This window comes from Dermacentor silvarum, chromosome 1, assembly GCF_013339745.2.
Source record: "Dermacentor silvarum isolate Dsil-2018 chromosome 1, BIME_Dsil_1.4, whole genome shotgun sequence".
Taxonomy (NCBI): domain Eukaryota; kingdom Metazoa; phylum Arthropoda; class Arachnida; order Ixodida; family Ixodidae; genus Dermacentor; species Dermacentor silvarum.
In genome coordinates, this window is record NC_051154.1 from 150204623 (window position 1) to 150223581 (window position 18959).

An 18959-nucleotide genomic window follows, 5' to 3' on the forward strand; every position below is an offset into this window, starting at 1 on the left:
CAGTGTTGCACAAACATGCAATTCACCCCTTATATATTGTTCTGACGAGGACACACCTCGCTCTTTTCCTGGCGGCCCACTGCGAGCAATAATTTCCTTGGTCTGGCAAGCCCCATAGGAACCTCTATGGCGAGCCCAACATCGCCACATTTAGTTTTCCACTGTGCTGTTTTTGCACCTTGCATAAATAAATGGACTATCGCCAAATTAGACATTTAGCTTCACATATGCACTTTGTCATTTAAGTACCAGTAAAACTTCGTTAATATGTTCGGAAAATCGGACTCGTCCTCTGGTCCCGGCAGGCGTATGCATTATTTAATGCAATGAAACTCTTGTTAATTCGGACGTATTTGGCCGCACATCAGTTAATTCGGACAACTCCAGAGCTGGGCGAGCGTGGTGCGCCCAAATGTGCGACGCAAAAGAGCAAAAACGGCGCTAGCGTCCAACCGAAACGAAGCGGCGGAGTCCGTATCGCCATAGTCATCAGTGGCAATCGTCCGTGAAAGACAGCAACACTGGAAAGCTTCGCGCCTATTTGTGCCTTTACAGCCTTTTAATGCGAAAGCATTCGATGTCCCATGTGAGTCAGAAAAGCCAGCGTTGTCCGCAACAAGTGGTACCAAAAATCACATCATCAGTGTATTGTATGACGTCAGTAGTAATACCGAAGATATACAACGTTAATAAGTAGTAATTATGGGTAATTCATGTGAATTAGAATGAAGTAAAGTTAGAATGAGTTAGAGTAATATGTGACTTAACGGGGAGAAGTGAATTAAAGTGGATCAAGGTAGAGCTGCGAAGGACACGTGACAAATGACGTCACGTATCATGAACGTAACCAATAATTACAGAAATCATAACGATTTTGCATTCAAATCACATAATTAAGGATACTTATGTGACTGTCAATTTTATTCTTGTGTTTACTGCCGCGCATAACACCGTGTTGGCCGCGTGCCTTCATAACTGTGTAGTAAACATCCATGATCGCCTCGATAGCTACCACAATTTCATCCACAACGGTTGCAGCAGTTTCAAATCGGTGCACGTGTTGGCCGTGTGCCTTCAGAACTGCGAAATGGCCATGAATGGCCATCTTGCACGTCGCACTCACATCGACAGTGGCCGCGCTTTCTTCCGCAGTGGTTGCGGCAAACAGTTTCGTTTTGACTCGATGCGTGCGTCGGCTGCGTGCCTTCAGAACCGCAAGGTCGCCGTCCGTAACGAATGACGAATTCGTTATTACAAAAACCTAATATTTTAATGTAGCTTAATATTTTACTTTTGTGTCCCTTTAAGTAGCATCTTATGAATTCAGTCAGCATATCAAGATAAGAACACATGCATTCACTGTAAGCAATCTGAATACACAATGATCTGCATCTAAAGACAGATGTGAGTGTTACCATACTTTCTATTAAAAAATTCAGGCTATTTATGGCATGAATTACAAAAGACAGATGCTCATGAGAAAAAGTGAAAATGTAATTTACAAAAAAATGTCACGATTCACATGCAACTTTAAAAAAAAAGAAGGATGGGGGGAAAGGGAGGGGGCAATAAACAGCTACATCTTAAATGTGTTCTTGTAACACACTGCAGTATCCACAGTATGGACACTAGTGGAAAAGCTCTTGAGGTGAACTGTCTCATTGCCTTCAATAAGAAGTGGTGGTGAGTCCTCCCAGTTGTTTGGGAGCCTTGACTTTTTGTCAGCATAAATTAGGAGATCAAATGCACCTGGAAAGAAAAAGCCAAGAAACCAAACAATATAAATTAATTATGCCAAAAGAACAAGCTCACATATCCAAATCCTAAAACAAAAGAAAGAATTCCCTGATAGGACAGACAGTGCTGCAAGCCCCTCAAGAAAAAAAAGAAACAGAATAGTGAGCATTTTAAGCAACAAACAGCATTCGACAGCACAACTACAGTTATCAGTGAATATAAAGTGTATGGTGATCATGGATGTCCTCCAGGTTTAGGACAATACATGTGTTATTTTGCTTTCCAGCCTGTGTAGAGGTGTCTTCATTGGCATGGTACGCAGTTGGCACATACTCAAATTGCTTCTATAAAAAGCCTGCATGGTTAGGTTCTCCAACTCGGTGCACGAGAGAACGCAAAAGATGCAGCATGCATAAAGTCAGTCAAGTTTAAGGAGGTCAATTCGGGATGCAAAAAAAAAAAAAAAGGTTAATTGCCTAGCCAGCCAGTCATGTGGGACAGGCTGCGACTTTTGTGCTGCAGGATTTTGTAGGTTCAGCAAGCTCTTCTTGTGTGTCACTTACTGCATGTTGTATGTCTTCGACGTTTCAATTTTCCCCATTGTTGGCATGAACTGCGATGGTAGGTGACCAACAAAGTCTGAGGCTTGAAAGGCAATCGACCATCTCTTATGTGACCGATCAGGACAACGGACTGCACTAAGGCTTTGCTCTGCCACTCATTTTATCTTAGAGTTTATCCACTTAATGCAGTGTGACAGTGTAACCTCAAGTGTCTCATTATGTAACATTAAATTTTACTTTGTTCTATGTAGTATTATCTATATTTCATGCCAAAGCTGGAAAACAAAAAGTAATAAGTGAAAGAGAAAATGAAGCAAACAAATATCTCCTCAAGAGAAAACTCAGCAGCAGCCATTTCACTACAATGTGTCTTGACAGGGCTAGCACAACAATCTCCCCAATAACTCATCAAATCATACAAATGCAACCATATTTTCATTCCTTATTTCACAGTAGCTCAACAAGCAATTAAACTTGGGCTTAGGCTAGGTAATTCATTCCAAAACTATAGACAGGGCCGTACATGAAAAGATAGACGAAGGGACACAAACAAGAGATGTAGAATGGACAGACTGCACCCATTCTCACTGTACATGTTCTTTTTTTGTCCGCATTTTACAAAATTATGGGGTTTTACATGCCAAAACCATGATCTCATTATGAGGCATGCCGTAGTGGGGGACTCCGGATTAATATGGATCACCTGCGGTTCCTTAACATACACCTAAATCTAAGTACACGGGTGTTTGCTGCATTTCGCCCCCATCGAAATGTGGCCACCGTGGCCAGGATTTGATCCCGTGACCTCATGCTTAGGAGCTCAACACCATAATCACTAAGCAACCACGGTGGGTCATTTGTCCGCATTGTAAGGATGATGTCTTTCTTAGCAAGTTAACCTCACTTTTCTGTATCAGGTATGCATGTTTCTATCTTCTTGCGTGGGCCAATCCAATAGATAGTGTAGTCTAAAAAATTCACCGACGATTAAAATACTCCCTAACGCGAAATTTGAGCGTAGCTCTACGTGTTTTCATTTCACAATATATTGGTTGGTGCGGCACGTTGCAAACAGAGTGAAGAGTGGCGCGACTACCTCGCTAATCTGGAGATCGCGAGAACCAGTGGTGGGTGACGCGTAGGCGCAATTCACAGCAGCTGCCGCTGACAGACCCCCCAGACGACATGCGCTACTCTGGCGTCATCTTGTAGCCATTGTCGCTGCACTACGCTTTTCTTCTTGGCCTTTCGCCATACCCTCCTCCTTCCTCCTAGCATCTTTCATCCCCCACTGCGCTCGTTTGATCGGTTACACTGACACCGATGCTCACCGCAGGAACAGCTGCCTAAGAGCTGTACTCTAAAATGTGGGCCGATCCCGAAGATTATGCAGTCAAAAAATTAAATTTAAGTAGTCCAACGCTACTCCTACTTCTCTCACGTGAGGGGTGACGTGATAAAGTGCCGTGCGCAGTGACTCTGCCCCATTCTCATCCCCCAACTTGCTCTGGAAGACATTGTCTTTGATAATCGTTAACTAGAGGTTGAATTGCCTTTAAACTTTTTACACACTGCAGTGGCTACAGTTTCAGAGCACAACAAGATTTGTGTTCATGGGTGAAGGTTGCAAATCCTCATGAATTTTTGGAATGTGTGAGAAATTCTTCAAAAGTTAATGCTGCCTGCACTGTAACACCAGAAAGAGTGTACAAATCCTTCTGTCCTGCCAAAATAACTATAAAAGAAAAGTTATACTAGACCCTGACATGCTAAGCATACTGTACGTTTAGCTGAAGACATTTCAGTAGGACAATGTTGTGACATAGTCTATAATGAAGTGCATCGATACCATACACAACTACCTAAGCTCTAAATATTGTGTTTTTAAGCTGATGATGCCTGTTCCTTTGGGCTTGACAATTATGATCTCAATACTACTAGAATTTTTTTCTCTGGATTTTTGTTTGAAATCAGATATACTTATTGCTGCATATGTCTAATCTTGAGGTAAGGCACACACCAACCGAGTGGATAGCCTTGGACACAATATACTCCACCGCATAATGCTAAGTATGAATTAGGTCCAAGCATCTGTGCAACAAAAAATGCTGCTCATGTAGATTATTTGTTAGGACAAACTTTGACAGCTTCTTTCCTTACCCACATTTATTTCAACACCCAACATCTTATTCTGAGTTTTAAACAAGTGAGAGATGAAAACAAGCATGAATTTAATTCATGCTAGTGCTGCACTATATTTTATTATGTATTGATTGAAGCTTACAATCCCCTTAGCAGATAAAATTAAATATTTTGTGATGAATGGATACATAAATCATATTCCAGATCTTCAGAGAAAATAAAGTAAGAAAAAGGATCTCACAAGAAATGATTTCAAAAGAAAATCAAGTATTCATATTACTGGTGGTTATCAATTTATAGTGCACCCAGCCATTGGTATGTTCAAAGTAATTATCAGCTAGTATATTAACTGAAATACACTGATTTCAATACACAGGCACAAGCAAATAAGCAGTTCTTGTGGGAAACAAGCAAAACAAAATCAATCTTACATGCTGTCTCCAGAATTGGCAAGTATGTGACACTGGCCACAATTTGCCGGATGACACTTTTAATCTCGTTCTGGATGTCACTCAGCTCCTTTTCCTTTGGTTTGCTGCATACAGTAAACAGTATGTGCAACTGTAATTACCACATCCCAGGAGCACCAATGTACAACAGCAATGTGAAGGAGACTTGTATGCTCTTACAGGTCAAAGCATGAGGGCTGGGTGAATAGTCCTGGGCCAGATATGGCAGGCCCCAACTAAACTGAAGCAAATCATACTTCAATAGCTGTTATGAGCTCTTGACTAGTTTGGATTTCCCATAATAAGTGTGGGCATCTTTCACAGCATACTTATGTGTTCTTATACTCACTTTGTATTTTATATCTATGTGTTCTGCATCAATAACAACTGAGCACCCCAGAGTCACTGGAGTGTGTGCATATGAAGATTGCATGCTATACGTTGTTCTCTCTCTTTTTTTTAATTAGGGCAATATAAATCATGCTGACTTTATGTTTACATGGGTAGCCTTTAGATAAGGAGTAATCTGTGCATTTGTGTGCATAATTAAGAGTTGCCTTATTCAACTTTTTAATATTTATCCCATGTAACAAAATCATTTCAGCAGTTTGAACAATGAAATTTCGTATAAAGAAGTTTCTGTGAGAATCACGCACTTTTGGTTTCACCTTCACAGGCTCACTAAAATCGATACCGACTCACACTTATGATTGATGTATGATCTATCTATAGCACCCATGACATTCATTTTGCCACCCTGGTCTTTCTTCACACTGGCACTGTCACCACTGAAATGGCCCTGTGAGCCTTGGGGCTTTGCTTTAATTATCCTTTTGCTTTCAGTGGCAGCACACGGTCCTGATGTCAGTGGTCGGCGAAACCTGCACCATCATGCTATTGTGCACTGCTTCTGCACCACAGAAAAGTTTTCAGCTTTCAGCACTCACCAGAACAAACTGGCGTTGAAAAAAAAAAAAAAAAAAGGGAAGAAGGAAGGAGAAGAGAGAGAGTGGGCAGACCTGGCTTATGTATTTCAAATATTTCACACATACATATGGACGAGTGCAACTAAGTTGATGAACTAATATATATTTGCATTAAGTGATGATGCACACATACAAAGCGTTCTGTGAGAGGCATGCATGGCTTGATATACTTTGTGTTTTGCACATGATTTTAATAATATTTTGCCCTAATAAATGAATATGATAGTCAATAAGTGTGTGAAAGTAGGCATTTATTTTGTAAGTACAAAAAAGTGTGTTTGAATTGAACTGACATGGAAACTTTTTCTTACAAAAAAAAAAAGACAAGAAACATGGTGCAAAAATCAAGCAACTTCGTGGAGACTACATCAAGAAATTAAATGACAAAATAAACTGGACGTTAACACCAGCCACAGTATACACACAGAAACAACAAGCGATTAAATACCTTGAGAAGAATCATGCAAGCTATTTCTAGACAGAGACGAACCTCATTTGCAGTGCATCAAAATGTTCAGAAATGCAGAGCAATCAGTACGAGAAAAGCTGAAGGGGCTTTGCCAAATAAAATCTCCCAATGACACCCAGTATAATAGAATTGAAAATTTTACTCTTCAAATGCTCAGAACAATATGCATTCCTTACAGACATTATGTGTGCATTAATGAATACTAGATCATGCAAATTAAACAAGGTACTGCTTAAATTGTATGCAGAAAGAGCCTAATTTAATATAATGGCGCTTTCTACCTACAATTAACAATAGTGCAGAAGGACCCATGCTCACTGTCTTCCACTTTCAGCTGAAGCTCACATTGGTCACTGAGAATTTTTGCTCGGTTAAAGTCGCACACAACAGCAACAGGAGCACAATTGGTGATACAAAATACCACAAGTACACATGGACAGCACAACCAAAGCACTGCTTTGACCTCTATGTTTGCTCTTAGATATACCGAATGCCTTCAAACCAGAGACACCAAGCAACACTGGCAATGCATAACCCAGCGTGCACCATTTTCTCGTAATTTAGGGATATTGAACCCTTTTCTTTTAAGTGGTACACATAGCTTCACGCACTTACGAACTTAATGCTTTGAAATGCAGCCATAACTTGTTAGCATTAGCTGATTCACTAAGACCCAATTTTTCAAATTTGTCAAAGCAGTAATCCTATTATTGACTATAACCAGTGTCATTGGCCTTATCAAAGTCCCTATAATAGGTAATGAAATGGGATTTCCAGAAGGGAGACAGCATGAGAGACCCATTCACTATGGAATGGTCAGAGAAACCAGGCATAATTTTAATATTACTACAGCTTCTGGAGACCACATTTTCACTTAAGACGATGGGATCTAGAACTGAACTACTGTTACTACATATAGACACGCATAAAGTCAGTTACTGCCAGAGTCAGCCCATGAGAAAAGGTTGCTATGGCTGCTTCATGGTCCTATGCAGCCAGCTTCATTTGGTCTCATTTTCATCAGGCACATTAAAATCATTTGCTGTGACAACATTTTTATTTTGTATCGTAGGTTCATGCATGAAGTCGGTCAGCGCTTTGATATGAACTGGACTTGATCCTAACGCGTGATATATCCCTTCAACTATAATTTCTAGTGTTCCAAGAATTCACACCATCCTCTTTCCAATAAGAAGGCTTTTTAAGAACTGCATATTTAATTTCTTATCATCAAATATTGCAACGCCACCCCCTCGACTGCTACGGTAATTTCTGATAATGTAACCAGGCAGGTACAATTCAGAATCAAGGATCTACTATAGTGCAGCCAAATTGCTGTCATTATTACAACGTCTGTGATGTGCTCAATCAGAATGCGCTTCAAATGCACATTTTTGTTTAAAAGGCTACGAGGAATAAAATTTAACAAGTGAAACACAATTTCGTGTATGCATCATTCATCTGAGGATGCAGGAGCAGCATTGGTGCTTTCAAAAAAATTAAATTCTGGGCTTTTATGTGCCAAAACCATGATTTGATTATGAGGCATGCCGTAGTGGGGGACTCCAGGTTAATTTTGACCAGCTGGGGTTCTTTAATGCGCACCCAATGCATGGTACACGGGCGTTTCAGCATTTCACCCCCATCAAAATGCTGCTGCCATGGCCAGGTTTCAATCCCGCGCCGTCAGGCTTAGTAGTGCAACACCATAGCCACTACGCCACCACGGCGGGTTTGGTGCTGTCAAATGTTTGTTCATGCACACAGTAACGTTACTTTTTGGCACCATCCCAGACATACAAGGAACAATTTATTTTATCAAACATGAGTACAACTCTGACTTTTTGTTCTATTTTTGACGGCATTGTTCCAGAGACATTGCCTTTTCCTTCTCACATAGCATGAGTAATCTTCGTCAATAAGGCTGTTTGTGCCTTTTATTTAAGTTCCACTGTTTAGCACTTACCTCTGCTCGTTGTTTCAAAGCCGCAAGATGACTGACCTCTGCCTTCGCATGAATTTTCTAAATGTACAAGCCTTCTTAAATTACTTCATGCAAACTTATCGTTTGCAGACAGTAATTTGTATGCAGGCTTGGAATGTACCAGTGAGCCTGTGTGTCATCTCAGGCAACATATTGTAATATAAATTAGCAATGCATGGCATATCTGTAACATTTTAATCATACCCATGCCTAGAAGACAGCAAATGCCGATACTCATAAAACCTTCAACTTTAGAATACCCTTCCTTTACACAACTAAGCTATTTAACCACATCTTGGTGCTATTAGACAATGTAAGCTGATAATAGTGCAAAACAGGAACAAAGTGCACATCATGCAGCTGGACTGGTAACACTCTCCAGCACCTTTGCACAGTTTATGAATTTGCAAATGCTCTGTATGGTAACCAGATGAAATTATTTCATTAAATACAACACCCAGTCTTGGCAATATCATAAAAGTCATTGATTCCATTTAAGGGAAAGCAAGAGCGCATAGTGCAGATTTCAAATAAATTCTTATGCAACAGATTACTTCTGAGATATTCTGTCTTGACTACTTGGATATCTTAATTTATACATCAGGCTTATGTAACACACACACATTACGAACACATGCTTTATATACCAGGTGATCTATTTGCACTTTCAAGCACCAATAGGTGGTGCAGTAAACTTTCCCTGCACCAGCTATAGGTGCTGGAAAGTGCAACATGGCGGGGATAGGGGTGATGGACAGGTGAAGGAAACAAGCGCATCTCGAGAAGCAGACGGCTTACAAGCCTTTAGTGTTGCCCAGCACACTCCCCGGCCTTTCTAAAGAAACTAGAAACTTTTGTGTTACGAAACCCCAACCCCTCAAATTTGTTGAACAAGAGGCTGCATTTAACGCCGGCTATGCTATATGTCACAGAATTAAAGGGACCATGAGCACTGTATAGTCCCCGTTCAGTCTCTTTGCTTGCACATAAGTGCTGTAAAAAGCTCATCACATATGACAAAGGTTGCAGTTTGCAGCAGAACCGGAGTCTTAAAAATTGAGAGTAGGCACCCAGCAGTTAGTCAAACGATTCAAGCACTCACAGTCATGCTACTACCTAAAGTAAGCATCACGTCCATTCACAGTGAGAGGCATGTCTCACCGCGTCACTTTAGTTGTGAAATGTTTTTTAAAAATCCTAAACTTACAAGGAAACAGGGGCCGAAATTCACAAAGCTTTTCATTTGTAAGTGCTGTTTACCACTTTATGGCAGCCTTTGCTAACAATGCATTTGACATCATGACTGGCTGGCATCTGCCGGTATGAACAGTTCTAGCACAAGTACTTTTTTGTGAGTATGGGCCCAGTTAGTATAGTAGTGCCAAGAAAGAAGATGCGCCTGAGACAATCGGCTGTGCCAGTGCACGCTGCCTCAACTGTCAACATGTGCTATAGTGTTTTCACATGCTATAAGACGATTTTGGGGATGGATGATGCTCTAGGGTCACATTTTTTTAACAAAAATGTTTCATCTAAATTGTATAGTTCGGAAGGAACAGCACTCCTCTTCAGCTGCAATTACTGGGATTTGAACTCTCTTTCAACAGTGGGTGACAATTAACTTGCAAGAAAGCGAAGTAGAAACACTAAATGCAGGTCTCCAACATTCGAAGCACTAACCAATAAGGCACCAGAAGAAGTTGCCTTTCTTAAAATATTCGCTATATAAGACCATTTCGTCGCTCACATTCTTCCCGATCTGCAGCTGTCGCCCTCAACTTCTTTCGTTTCTTAACCTTCGGAAAACGGTGCAGACTTATTTTGACCAATATTCTACGACTTTCGCACGGTGGCGCAATAAACCTGCTGTTATTTTTTGCCCGTTGATCGTTTCTTGCCGTTCCAAAAAGCGCTGAAAGATGCGGAACCTATCTCCGCTTACAAGTTTAGAAAATCCGTGAAGTGGCACCAGCTCATCTGGAAAGTGTAAATATTAATGGAAACACATATTTTAAAAATAAGATTGAAGCAATGTGAGGTTGCTTTTACCACTACCCATCCCTTCAGCAAGGTGGACACTAGCTGGCAACTAGACGTCGCAGTCCACTCGGTAATTAACAAAAATTTGTTCATTAACTTTAAATTACTGGTTTTAAGGCCCATGTTGCAATTGCAGTACTGCAGAACGGCACCGCAGGAGGCTATAACAACATGCACAACTTAAAAAACACCACTTGATGTTTAAATATTCGTCAAAAAAAGTCAAATTTGTTCGCTCCAATTACAAAACAGGGCACACAGAAAGTACTGGAAGCAATGTCCATGTTGTCCTTGACGCTGTCGTGACGTAGAGCAACTCACTGCAATTACCTGCTGACACATCCAATCCGTCACTACATGCTACCACAAGCGACGGTCAGTCTCCGACAGATGAGCTTCACGAGGCAAGAGGTGCACGCAGGGCAGTAAACCCATTGATGTAAAGAAACCAAACTTCAGGTAAAGAAACCAAACTTCAAAAATCAAACAAGGTGGGAAACATCAGTTGGGCAGCACCCATTTTCAGAGTCAAAGTGGAAAGAGGCGAATATTTGTTGACGAATATTCCAGACCAAGCAGATGCACCAAACATCAAGAATGGAAACACAGAAGGCTTCGCTTTAAGTAATTATTAGGGATGTGTGAATACTAAATAGTAGATTGCAAATCGAATACTAAGTCAAATCAAGAAAAAAAAGAGAAAAAAAAACTAATATTGAATCAAATATCGGGAAATTTTTCGCAAAATTTAATGCTTCAATTTTTGGGCAAGAAAATACAGCACTGCACAAGCTTGGAAGTTGCCTGGCATTGCACAAGAATCTAGCACGCTATCATTAACATAGGTACATAGCAATCAAGACATACAGTACGGACTACTCTTATTTAAGGAAACACCAATTTAGTATGCCAGCACTGATTACAGCTCAGTTCTAGTATATGAAGCTGTCGAAAATATTTTTTTTATCAATAGAACTTCTGTTGAATAGAATCAAGTGCCCTTTTTTATCTAATACCGGTGTCACACGACCACTTTGAATCGCGATCAAGCCAGCTCCAGATTGAAATATCGACTGCGACTGGCTCCCTCGCGCAAAGGAACCAATCACGACCAAAAAAATTTGTTCCGGATTGGGCTTGATCGAGATCGAAAGTGCACCATATGACACCCGTATAAAACTAATCAGTCATGTTCTGTTGTACTGAATACCCATGAGGTTCTCAGTTTAACAGTGGACCTCTGTTCTGCGGCAATGTTTTATTTATTGCATAGAAAGTTTTGCTCTCCAGTTTTTTTCCAAAATGCAGAAGGGCTATCCCAACTTTAAGGCAGGTGGGTTTTTGCAAGGCCTATCTGCGTGACAGGCGAAAGGATCTCGCATCACGTGACTCACGTTGCCAGCGTCGCCAGTAGAAAGCACGCGCCATCCACTCCGTTTAATTGTCAGGTACGACGTGATTTGCCACGTGTCAGAGATTCTACAATCTGCAGGGTCATGGCAACCTCGCGCGACGCTGCCCCCCCCCCCCCCCCTTGAATCTGGTGACGTGAAGTTCGTCGCTGCGTATCCAACACATACTCTGTGCCTGTCGGTGGCCAGCCGGCCCGATCTTCACACTTTAGAAAATACGCGCTGCTTATGTTGCAGTTCCCTCTGTCCATGTCGCGTTATCATTTCGATTGGTCCTGTAAACTCGGACGAACTTTGCACTGACAGAGGCAGCCCCGGCCGATGCGGTGCCATTCTGCGAATTGCGGTGGTCGGGGAGCGCTCGCAGTGACAACGCAGTCCCCACCCCACCTAATAGGTGCATTGGGACGCTACATGGAAAATGGTCGCCATGGGAGCTGCCCAAACCTCCTTTTGAGAGAGCGATGCTTTCTGTCGGCCAACATGTGGCACAGCCGAAGGCTTCGGTCAGCGTTTGGACTGGCTGTGCGATCAAATTCACAGCTGCTTGCCCCGGTGTGCAACGGTGCAAGAGTGCTGTCAGAGCCGCACGCATGGCGATACCCCCATTGTAGGTTACTCTAGTTCAAAACTAATCCCATGAAGGGGACAGCGGGGTTAGTGGAGCCTCTCCCAAGCGATCACCCCTGAAGCCGGGTCCCTGGCCCGGGGACGCTTGTGCCTAATTTGTATTCCAGTAGGTCTCCGGCGATGGCTTTTGAACGAACCACTTTCCGCAGCCAAAGCGGATGCCCTATCCACTTGGCCACAACTGCTGTACCAGTAGGCTAATAGACCAATACAAGGCTATCAGTTTACCAGTGTATCGTGTCCTTTTGTTTCATAATCTAACAAGTTGAAACCAACAAAATTTCTCTATTGGAATTTTTTCTAGGGGGATGCCGAACTAGAGATGTCTGTGCCGGCAGGTTTGCTTCTTGTAGACAAGGGCTGTCAGCAAACAGCATTTTAGGGTTCCATGAGCAGCCATTATGATTCTGACCCCAACCTCCCTTGGACGGATTTTTACAATACAGTTTGGATTTAACAAAACCACTGCGTGCAACTCATCCTAACCATGAGAAAATACCACTGCGGCAGTGGCGCACAAGACTCATCGCTGTCCAGAGTCTGCGCTGTACGCATTTATTCATGCTCGCAGGGTTACATGGGAGTAGGAATGCACTTGGATGTTCTGTGAGCTGAAAGCCTCTTTCAAATTTAGCAGCGTCTGTGTAGTGTTGGCAGTCACCGACACAGCAGCCAGAGGGGAAAGAAAGGGCTGAGAAGTAAGGAATCGCGAGCGATCGCAACACCGAGTAAGGAAGTCGGTTCCGAAACCAAAACCCGACACATCTGTGTGATTGTCCCGTTGCCTACGTATGATTATCGGCCTTTTAAATGGTGTATGGCATACTGTAACAGGCACGCGAACAGGCACATTTTTTAGCGCAATTCGCAGACAAGTGCACTGATGATGGCATGACACATATCCATACAGGCTACTTTGCTTCTATACTACGCTCATTTCCACCTTATCCTGAATAAAAATGTGGAACAAGCACGTCGATGCGCGAGGCAGGCTGCGGTCTTCCGTCCGGATGACGCCGGCTTCTTAGGGTTAGTGTTGCTATCACTCCACAGCATGATCGACTCGCAACATTTGTATGCAAAAAATAAGTAAACTTTTTGTGCATTCGACATGGCCTTGGAGAAGCAAATCGGTGAATTCCCGCTTTTCACTATCTCAGTAAACTGTCCGAAACATGCAGAGGTTTCAGACAGGCACATTTTATATTTCGAATTATCTATATATCGAACTATTTCGCGATTCCCTTCAAGTTCGATATATCTGGGATTGACCACAAAGAACTGAGCCAGGACGCTACAAGAGCATGGCAGTGACAAAAACACTCAGTCAGCAGTAGCTAGCTGGCTAGTTCCACACTGTTGTGATCCTGATTTTCAGCTCTTTATGAGCCTGGCCAGATCACAATGCACTGCTGACCGATACAACATTGGCTGCTCGGTGCCCGGTCACGCAGCCCCGAGGCAAAGCTGAAGCAAGACTGTCCTGCAGAGGGGTCTTCTGTGGTCCTGGCAGCATTGCTTAGTCAGTAAACTAACCGCAGGGCCGAAGTGCACCCCACATTCTAGGAGGCCACAATTATAACAGTCAAGCCATCGATCCCATTGATGACACTGGGAAGCTACATATTGGGAAAAGTGCTGTCCCGTGGGCAGGGGGAGCTCTCACCCCAAACTCGGGAGGTAATTGGTCACTAGTGGGAAGACCCACCACACAAACAGGATTTAAGGCCGTGCACTTGTTATGGACATCTGGCTCGGGAAACTAGCTTGAGAGTATCTCCGAGATGCCACAAGCTACTTTGTAAATATTGTAAATATACATTTTATTATCTCTCCTGCTTTCACCACCCTGACCTGATCTCCTCGTTCTTGAGGGGAAGTTTGACCCCGATCCACGACTACCACAACACCAAGACCAGCATATCTGAGGTTCTCATTTCAGCTCCCCTATGCCTAGTTTCAGTAAACATTAATCATCAGTTAATTAGTAAACATTACTTGCCCTTTTTGTCAGACCTCAAGCCATTGTACTAACTGAATCTGTATCAATAAAAACTAGAAAAGCATGCAAGGGAAAATATATAGCTGTTGTGGACATGTGGTGCAACTTCCCTGGGGTTTGGCAAAAGCACAAGTACACATGGGAAAATTGTACGAAAGCGGAACAGCCATAAAGTTTCATCACCATCAGACATGAGAATTTTAGCTGTATGCAAGAGTTCACCCCACCTCTGTTAACCACACACTTGGCTAAGATCTGCCCAAATACTCACCTGTTGCTTGTCATCGCCTCATCCGACTGAATTCTAAACTCCCAACGTTCCAAAGTTTCCTTAGTGTCAACACTGGATATCACCAAAACAACTTGGTGAACGGCCTTGGCCTCGAGCCAGTCTGTAAGGTCACCAAGCAAAATGATGAAGTAAAAAAATTCTTTGAACTACATCGCAAAGACACTTTTATAACAAGTTTTATAGCTACAGAAGAGTTTAAATCACTCAGCATCAGACCACCTCAATCTCTTCCACGTTTCATAAGGGGTATGCAATGATGTTGTTACAGCCACCATGTTTGAGTACAGCTAGCACAGAAGCATGGAGCATTATTCAAATCGATTTATTATTTACAACAGCATAATGCAAACTGTATATGTGACATCAACACAGTATCTGTGATGCCACATGAAACCTCTCTATACAACGATCCAAGGACAGTTAAAAAGAAATGCCATATACTAGCCTTTTAGTTGAGCCAAAATTGTATCCAAGTACTTCTGCAAGGATTTGTCACTTGTTACAAGAATTGTCAGACCATACTTCTGGACAGTAGTGAACATCTCTGGCGGATAGACTCCCCGCTGGTATAGTATGCTGTTGATTCCATAATCTGTACAGAACACATGAATAAATGGACATTAAACTTAATACATGGCCATTGTCTTAATATATAACATGCTTGTTTTTGAAAGGATATCCACTATTGCCAGAATTCTATGAAGCTTAACAACCTTTCAGGTCACACAGTTTCTTAAATGCAAACTACAGAGAAACAATAATACTCATGCTGCATGGAAACAAAAAATGACAATAACTGCTTAATTCCTTGAAGTTTAATGTTATTCATGTGGTCCCACATGTACAGAGTAATGGCATTATATTTTCATGCCACTTGCAGCACACTGCCTTTTCACAACTAGCTTGGCTTTCAAATGCATACAGTGCATACTTTAACTTCCAATGTTAGCAGTTGTGGCTGCACATAAAATCACACTTCTGAAGTAAACCAACATTATGCTATATAAAATATGCTGATTAATGTATTGAGTGACATTTTTTGCACTATTACCCTCCAAATAAACATTACAGTTGCAAGCAGATTTACTGCATTCACTGCAGCTATCATGGTAGCCCCCCCCCCCCCCCCCCCCCCCCCCCCATTTGCTGTCATTAAAAATTCATGTACTATCGGCGCCAAATGAAACGCGAACAGCAGAGCACGTGGCTGAAGCATAACTGAAGGTATAGTGCGCACTGTCCAGTCATCACCATTGACAGGTGCGTACATCCAGTTTGACCGCACTGCGAGGTTATGCTCCCCCTTTTCGTTTCCCCCTGTTCTGGTTCTCTTTTAGTTCAAAGCAAGAAAAGATACTGGCGCAGTTATGATGATGGCGCGAACCGTACCACGTGCACCGCTGTTCGCGTTTCACTTGAAATCGATAGCACTTACAGTTTCGCCGCACTGTGCGATAATACTCGCCCTATGGTGCAATATTTTAGTATCTGTATTCTTCTATTTTTATTTTCTCGCTTTCAAGTAAAAGAGAACCAGAACAGAAACGAAAAGAGGCAGCATCACCTCGCAGTGCGATCAAACCGGATGTGCGCGCCTGTCAATGGTGAGGACAGGACGGCACGCACTATACCTTCAGTTAAGCTTCGCCCACGCGCTCCTCTGTTCCACGTTTCATTTGACGCCGACAGTACAGCACCAGCTTTAATGATAACGGCATTAAGGTCCTAAGACTTCATGGCATTAACCTTGCTTTGCTTCTCAAGTCTCTGCTTGCTTTCAAGTATAATGTAAACCTTCTTTGTTTTCTTTTAAGGATAAATAGCTGGCACTAGTAAGATGCTGCGAAAGAACTGACATCAAGAGGAGCTAGAGTGGGAACACCCAAGTTGGAGTGTTTACACTTTGGTGTTCCACCTGCTTTCCTCGTTTCAATAGAAAAAGCCACTTATTGTCGCTTCACATCCTTTCTGGCGCACCAAGCTTCCACATGCGGCAAGACTGACCTAGTCAAAATACCTGAAACACAGTCTCCCAATCTATTGTAAATGAATACCGTATTTGCATGAATATAACTGGAGCTTTTTTTTTTTCTGAAATTTCCAGCCTCAGAAAGCGCCTTGCGTTTTATTCGAGTTCATGACACGAATATAACATACATTTCCTTTTTAACTTTATTTTCACTGACGTTACAAAGTCTTCTAAGGTTGATCACTGCACAATGTGTGCAAGGCTTTGCTGTATTCAACTGTGTCACAGGCATTCCTAAAGTGCTGCCTGTCCAAAACCTTGATGGCAGGAAGACAATGCCTTTCTCGCCAACAGTGACAAAGACGTCAGCAGTAATGACTACACTGTGCATACACTCATCCTTTCCCTTTATTTTGCAATGATATTTCGCAGTAACGATGAATAAAGCCCTGCGATCATCCTCATTTATGCAGCCTTTCCCATTTCTTTACAGCATCACCTTGCCCGTTATATTTTCTTTCTTTTTCTGAGAGTCCGAAAGCTTGCGTTATATTCATAGTTGCATTATTTATGTGCAAATACGGGTTTTCTCTCAAGTGTGCCCTTAAAGTGGCACCACTGAAATTCACACTGAACCTAAAATGCATCTGTTTAGCATGACACAGCAAGGAGCCCAGTATGCTTTGCATTGAACTTAAATATTCCACCATATGTTACGCTGTTTCCAGTCAGAAAAACTATTCAATGTTATATTTAGCTGTTGGCAAGTACACTTTCTTACTTTCTTGCGCGACAACAAGTGCTCTGCACCTAGTAAATGGTCAAGGCACCACTGTAGAGATGTAACATTTGCCATATTGAAGTTTCTAGTGCACTTGATAGACACCAGAAGCTTTGAAACAATACATCAGCACAATTTTTACAAGACACAAAAATGACAGCCATTCGGTCAGTGAGATGCAATCAAATGCTCAAACACTACGAGCTGTAGCAAAAGTTCTAGTTCATAACAACAATATTAAAAGATAATTTAAGATCTTTTGAATTTATTAAGTGAGGTCGAATTAAATACTGCACAATACACTACAGGTACGTTGCATGAGCCAGGATCTTTTATGTGGTGCACTTATCCAACAAGGACGTATTTGCGACAATTTAATGATTACAGGCTTATCAACAACGTATTGCCAATAACCAAGAAGAAAGCAATGACAAAACTACAAAGAAAAGTAAGATCATGGGGGGATAACTTGAGCACAACACGTAGGGCACTCCGCGTGCGTTGTTTCTTACTAAAGTGAGTAAAATGCAATCGTCATAGGTTAACGTAGCTTGCATACAAAACCCAAGTGCAAAATTCAGCTATCAAGGACACTAGCAGACAATGACAAGCATAGTAAGTCTGCGTGGCTACCGGCACGTTCACAACAGCACTGCTCCTTCAAAGGTCGCCTTGCAAGTTCAAAAATTCTCAACTATCAACACAGAGCTATAAATTCACTTCGAGCTCAGGCACCTTTCAATATCACGCTTTTTTGAGACAGCAACACATCCCGTACAGAAAACCTTCCGACTTACTAAAAAACTCTGCGACTATCTGCGCAGAACCTTTGAGGGTGATGGCATTTTGAGTAACTGTCGCTGACGTTTGCATGATTGAAAGATATTCACAATATATACTAGTACAGGCTTTTTGTAACAATAGATCTCGCAATGAATCCAAACATCAATTACGGATTAACCGCCTGGCCGTTGTGCTGCTTGCACCTACGGGGCGCTGTCACCGACTTTGCTTGAAGACGATGCCGATGAGAATTCATGACGTCATTAGAGGTCACAGACACGTTTAGAATCATTTCTGGCGCTTTTTCCGGCGCCCTCGTTGTCACCGCTACTATCACCAGCAACGGAGTAAAGTGTAGTCTCGTATGAAGTGTAGAATACTCGAAATATTAGAGTACTCTAGCAGTACTATTTACTAGGATAGGAGAAAGAAAAGCCAAGCGCGAAAAGCGATTGCAGCGGCAAAAAAACGTCATGGTTGCCATGTTTTAAACACCACCTCAGCCAACATGCAACATAACCACGCTGTAAGAAGCATAACCTCCTTGCATGCAACCCTTCCTCCATGAATGCAACTATGATCTAGAGTGTACCCTACATGCAGCCAACGTCCTTGACAGCAGCTGGCGTTTTCGGTGCATGCAGACGTCGAAAGCACGGCCTTTGAGATTGGTATCTCTTATTCAGAGAGAGCCATCGCTTCAACGTTCATTGGCTTAGC

At 42.2% G+C, this 18959-nt stretch overlaps 3 protein-coding genes across 4 annotated transcripts in view; 1 reads left to right on the forward strand and 2 right to left on the reverse strand.

Annotated features, from left to right (window-relative positions):
* The window catches only part of LOC119436225 (ras GTPase-activating protein raskol-like), a 379883-nt gene that overhangs the window by 281794 nt on the left and 79130 nt on the right, over nucleotides 1-18959 (forward strand). The gene's annotated exons all lie outside the window — the stretch shown is intronic.
* Nucleotides 1-18959, reverse strand: part of LOC119436231 (prolyl 4-hydroxylase subunit alpha-1) — a 404330-nt gene that overhangs the window by 262854 nt on the left and 122517 nt on the right. The gene's annotated exons all lie outside the window — the stretch shown is intronic.
* Nucleotides 1430-18465, reverse strand: LOC119436229 (mitotic spindle assembly checkpoint protein MAD2A-like). The gene is made up of 5 exons (XM_049656453.1): nucleotides 18254-18465; nucleotides 15159-15298; nucleotides 14686-14813; nucleotides 4874-4977; nucleotides 1430-1749 (listed from the first exon to the last, which is right to left on the reverse strand). Exons 1-5 carry the CDS (start codon nucleotides 18327-18329, stop codon nucleotides 1577-1579), a joined length of 621 nt encoding a protein of 206 aa, XP_049512410.1. The 5' UTR covers nucleotides 18330-18465; the 3' UTR covers nucleotides 1430-1576.

Coding starts and splice junctions, on each gene's coding strand:
- LOC119436229 (XM_049656453.1), bottom strand. CDS start 18,329: ATGCAAACGTCAGCGACAGTTACTCAAAATGCCATCACCCTCAAAGGT. Junction 15,299..18,253: donor GATAGTCGCAGAGTTTTTTA/GTAAGTCGGAAG, acceptor TGTTCTGTACAG/ATTATGGAATCAACAGCATA. Junction 1,750..4,873: donor GCCAATTCTGGAGACAGCAT/GTAAGATTGATT, acceptor TTTTCTTTCCAG/GTGCATTTGATCTCCTAATT.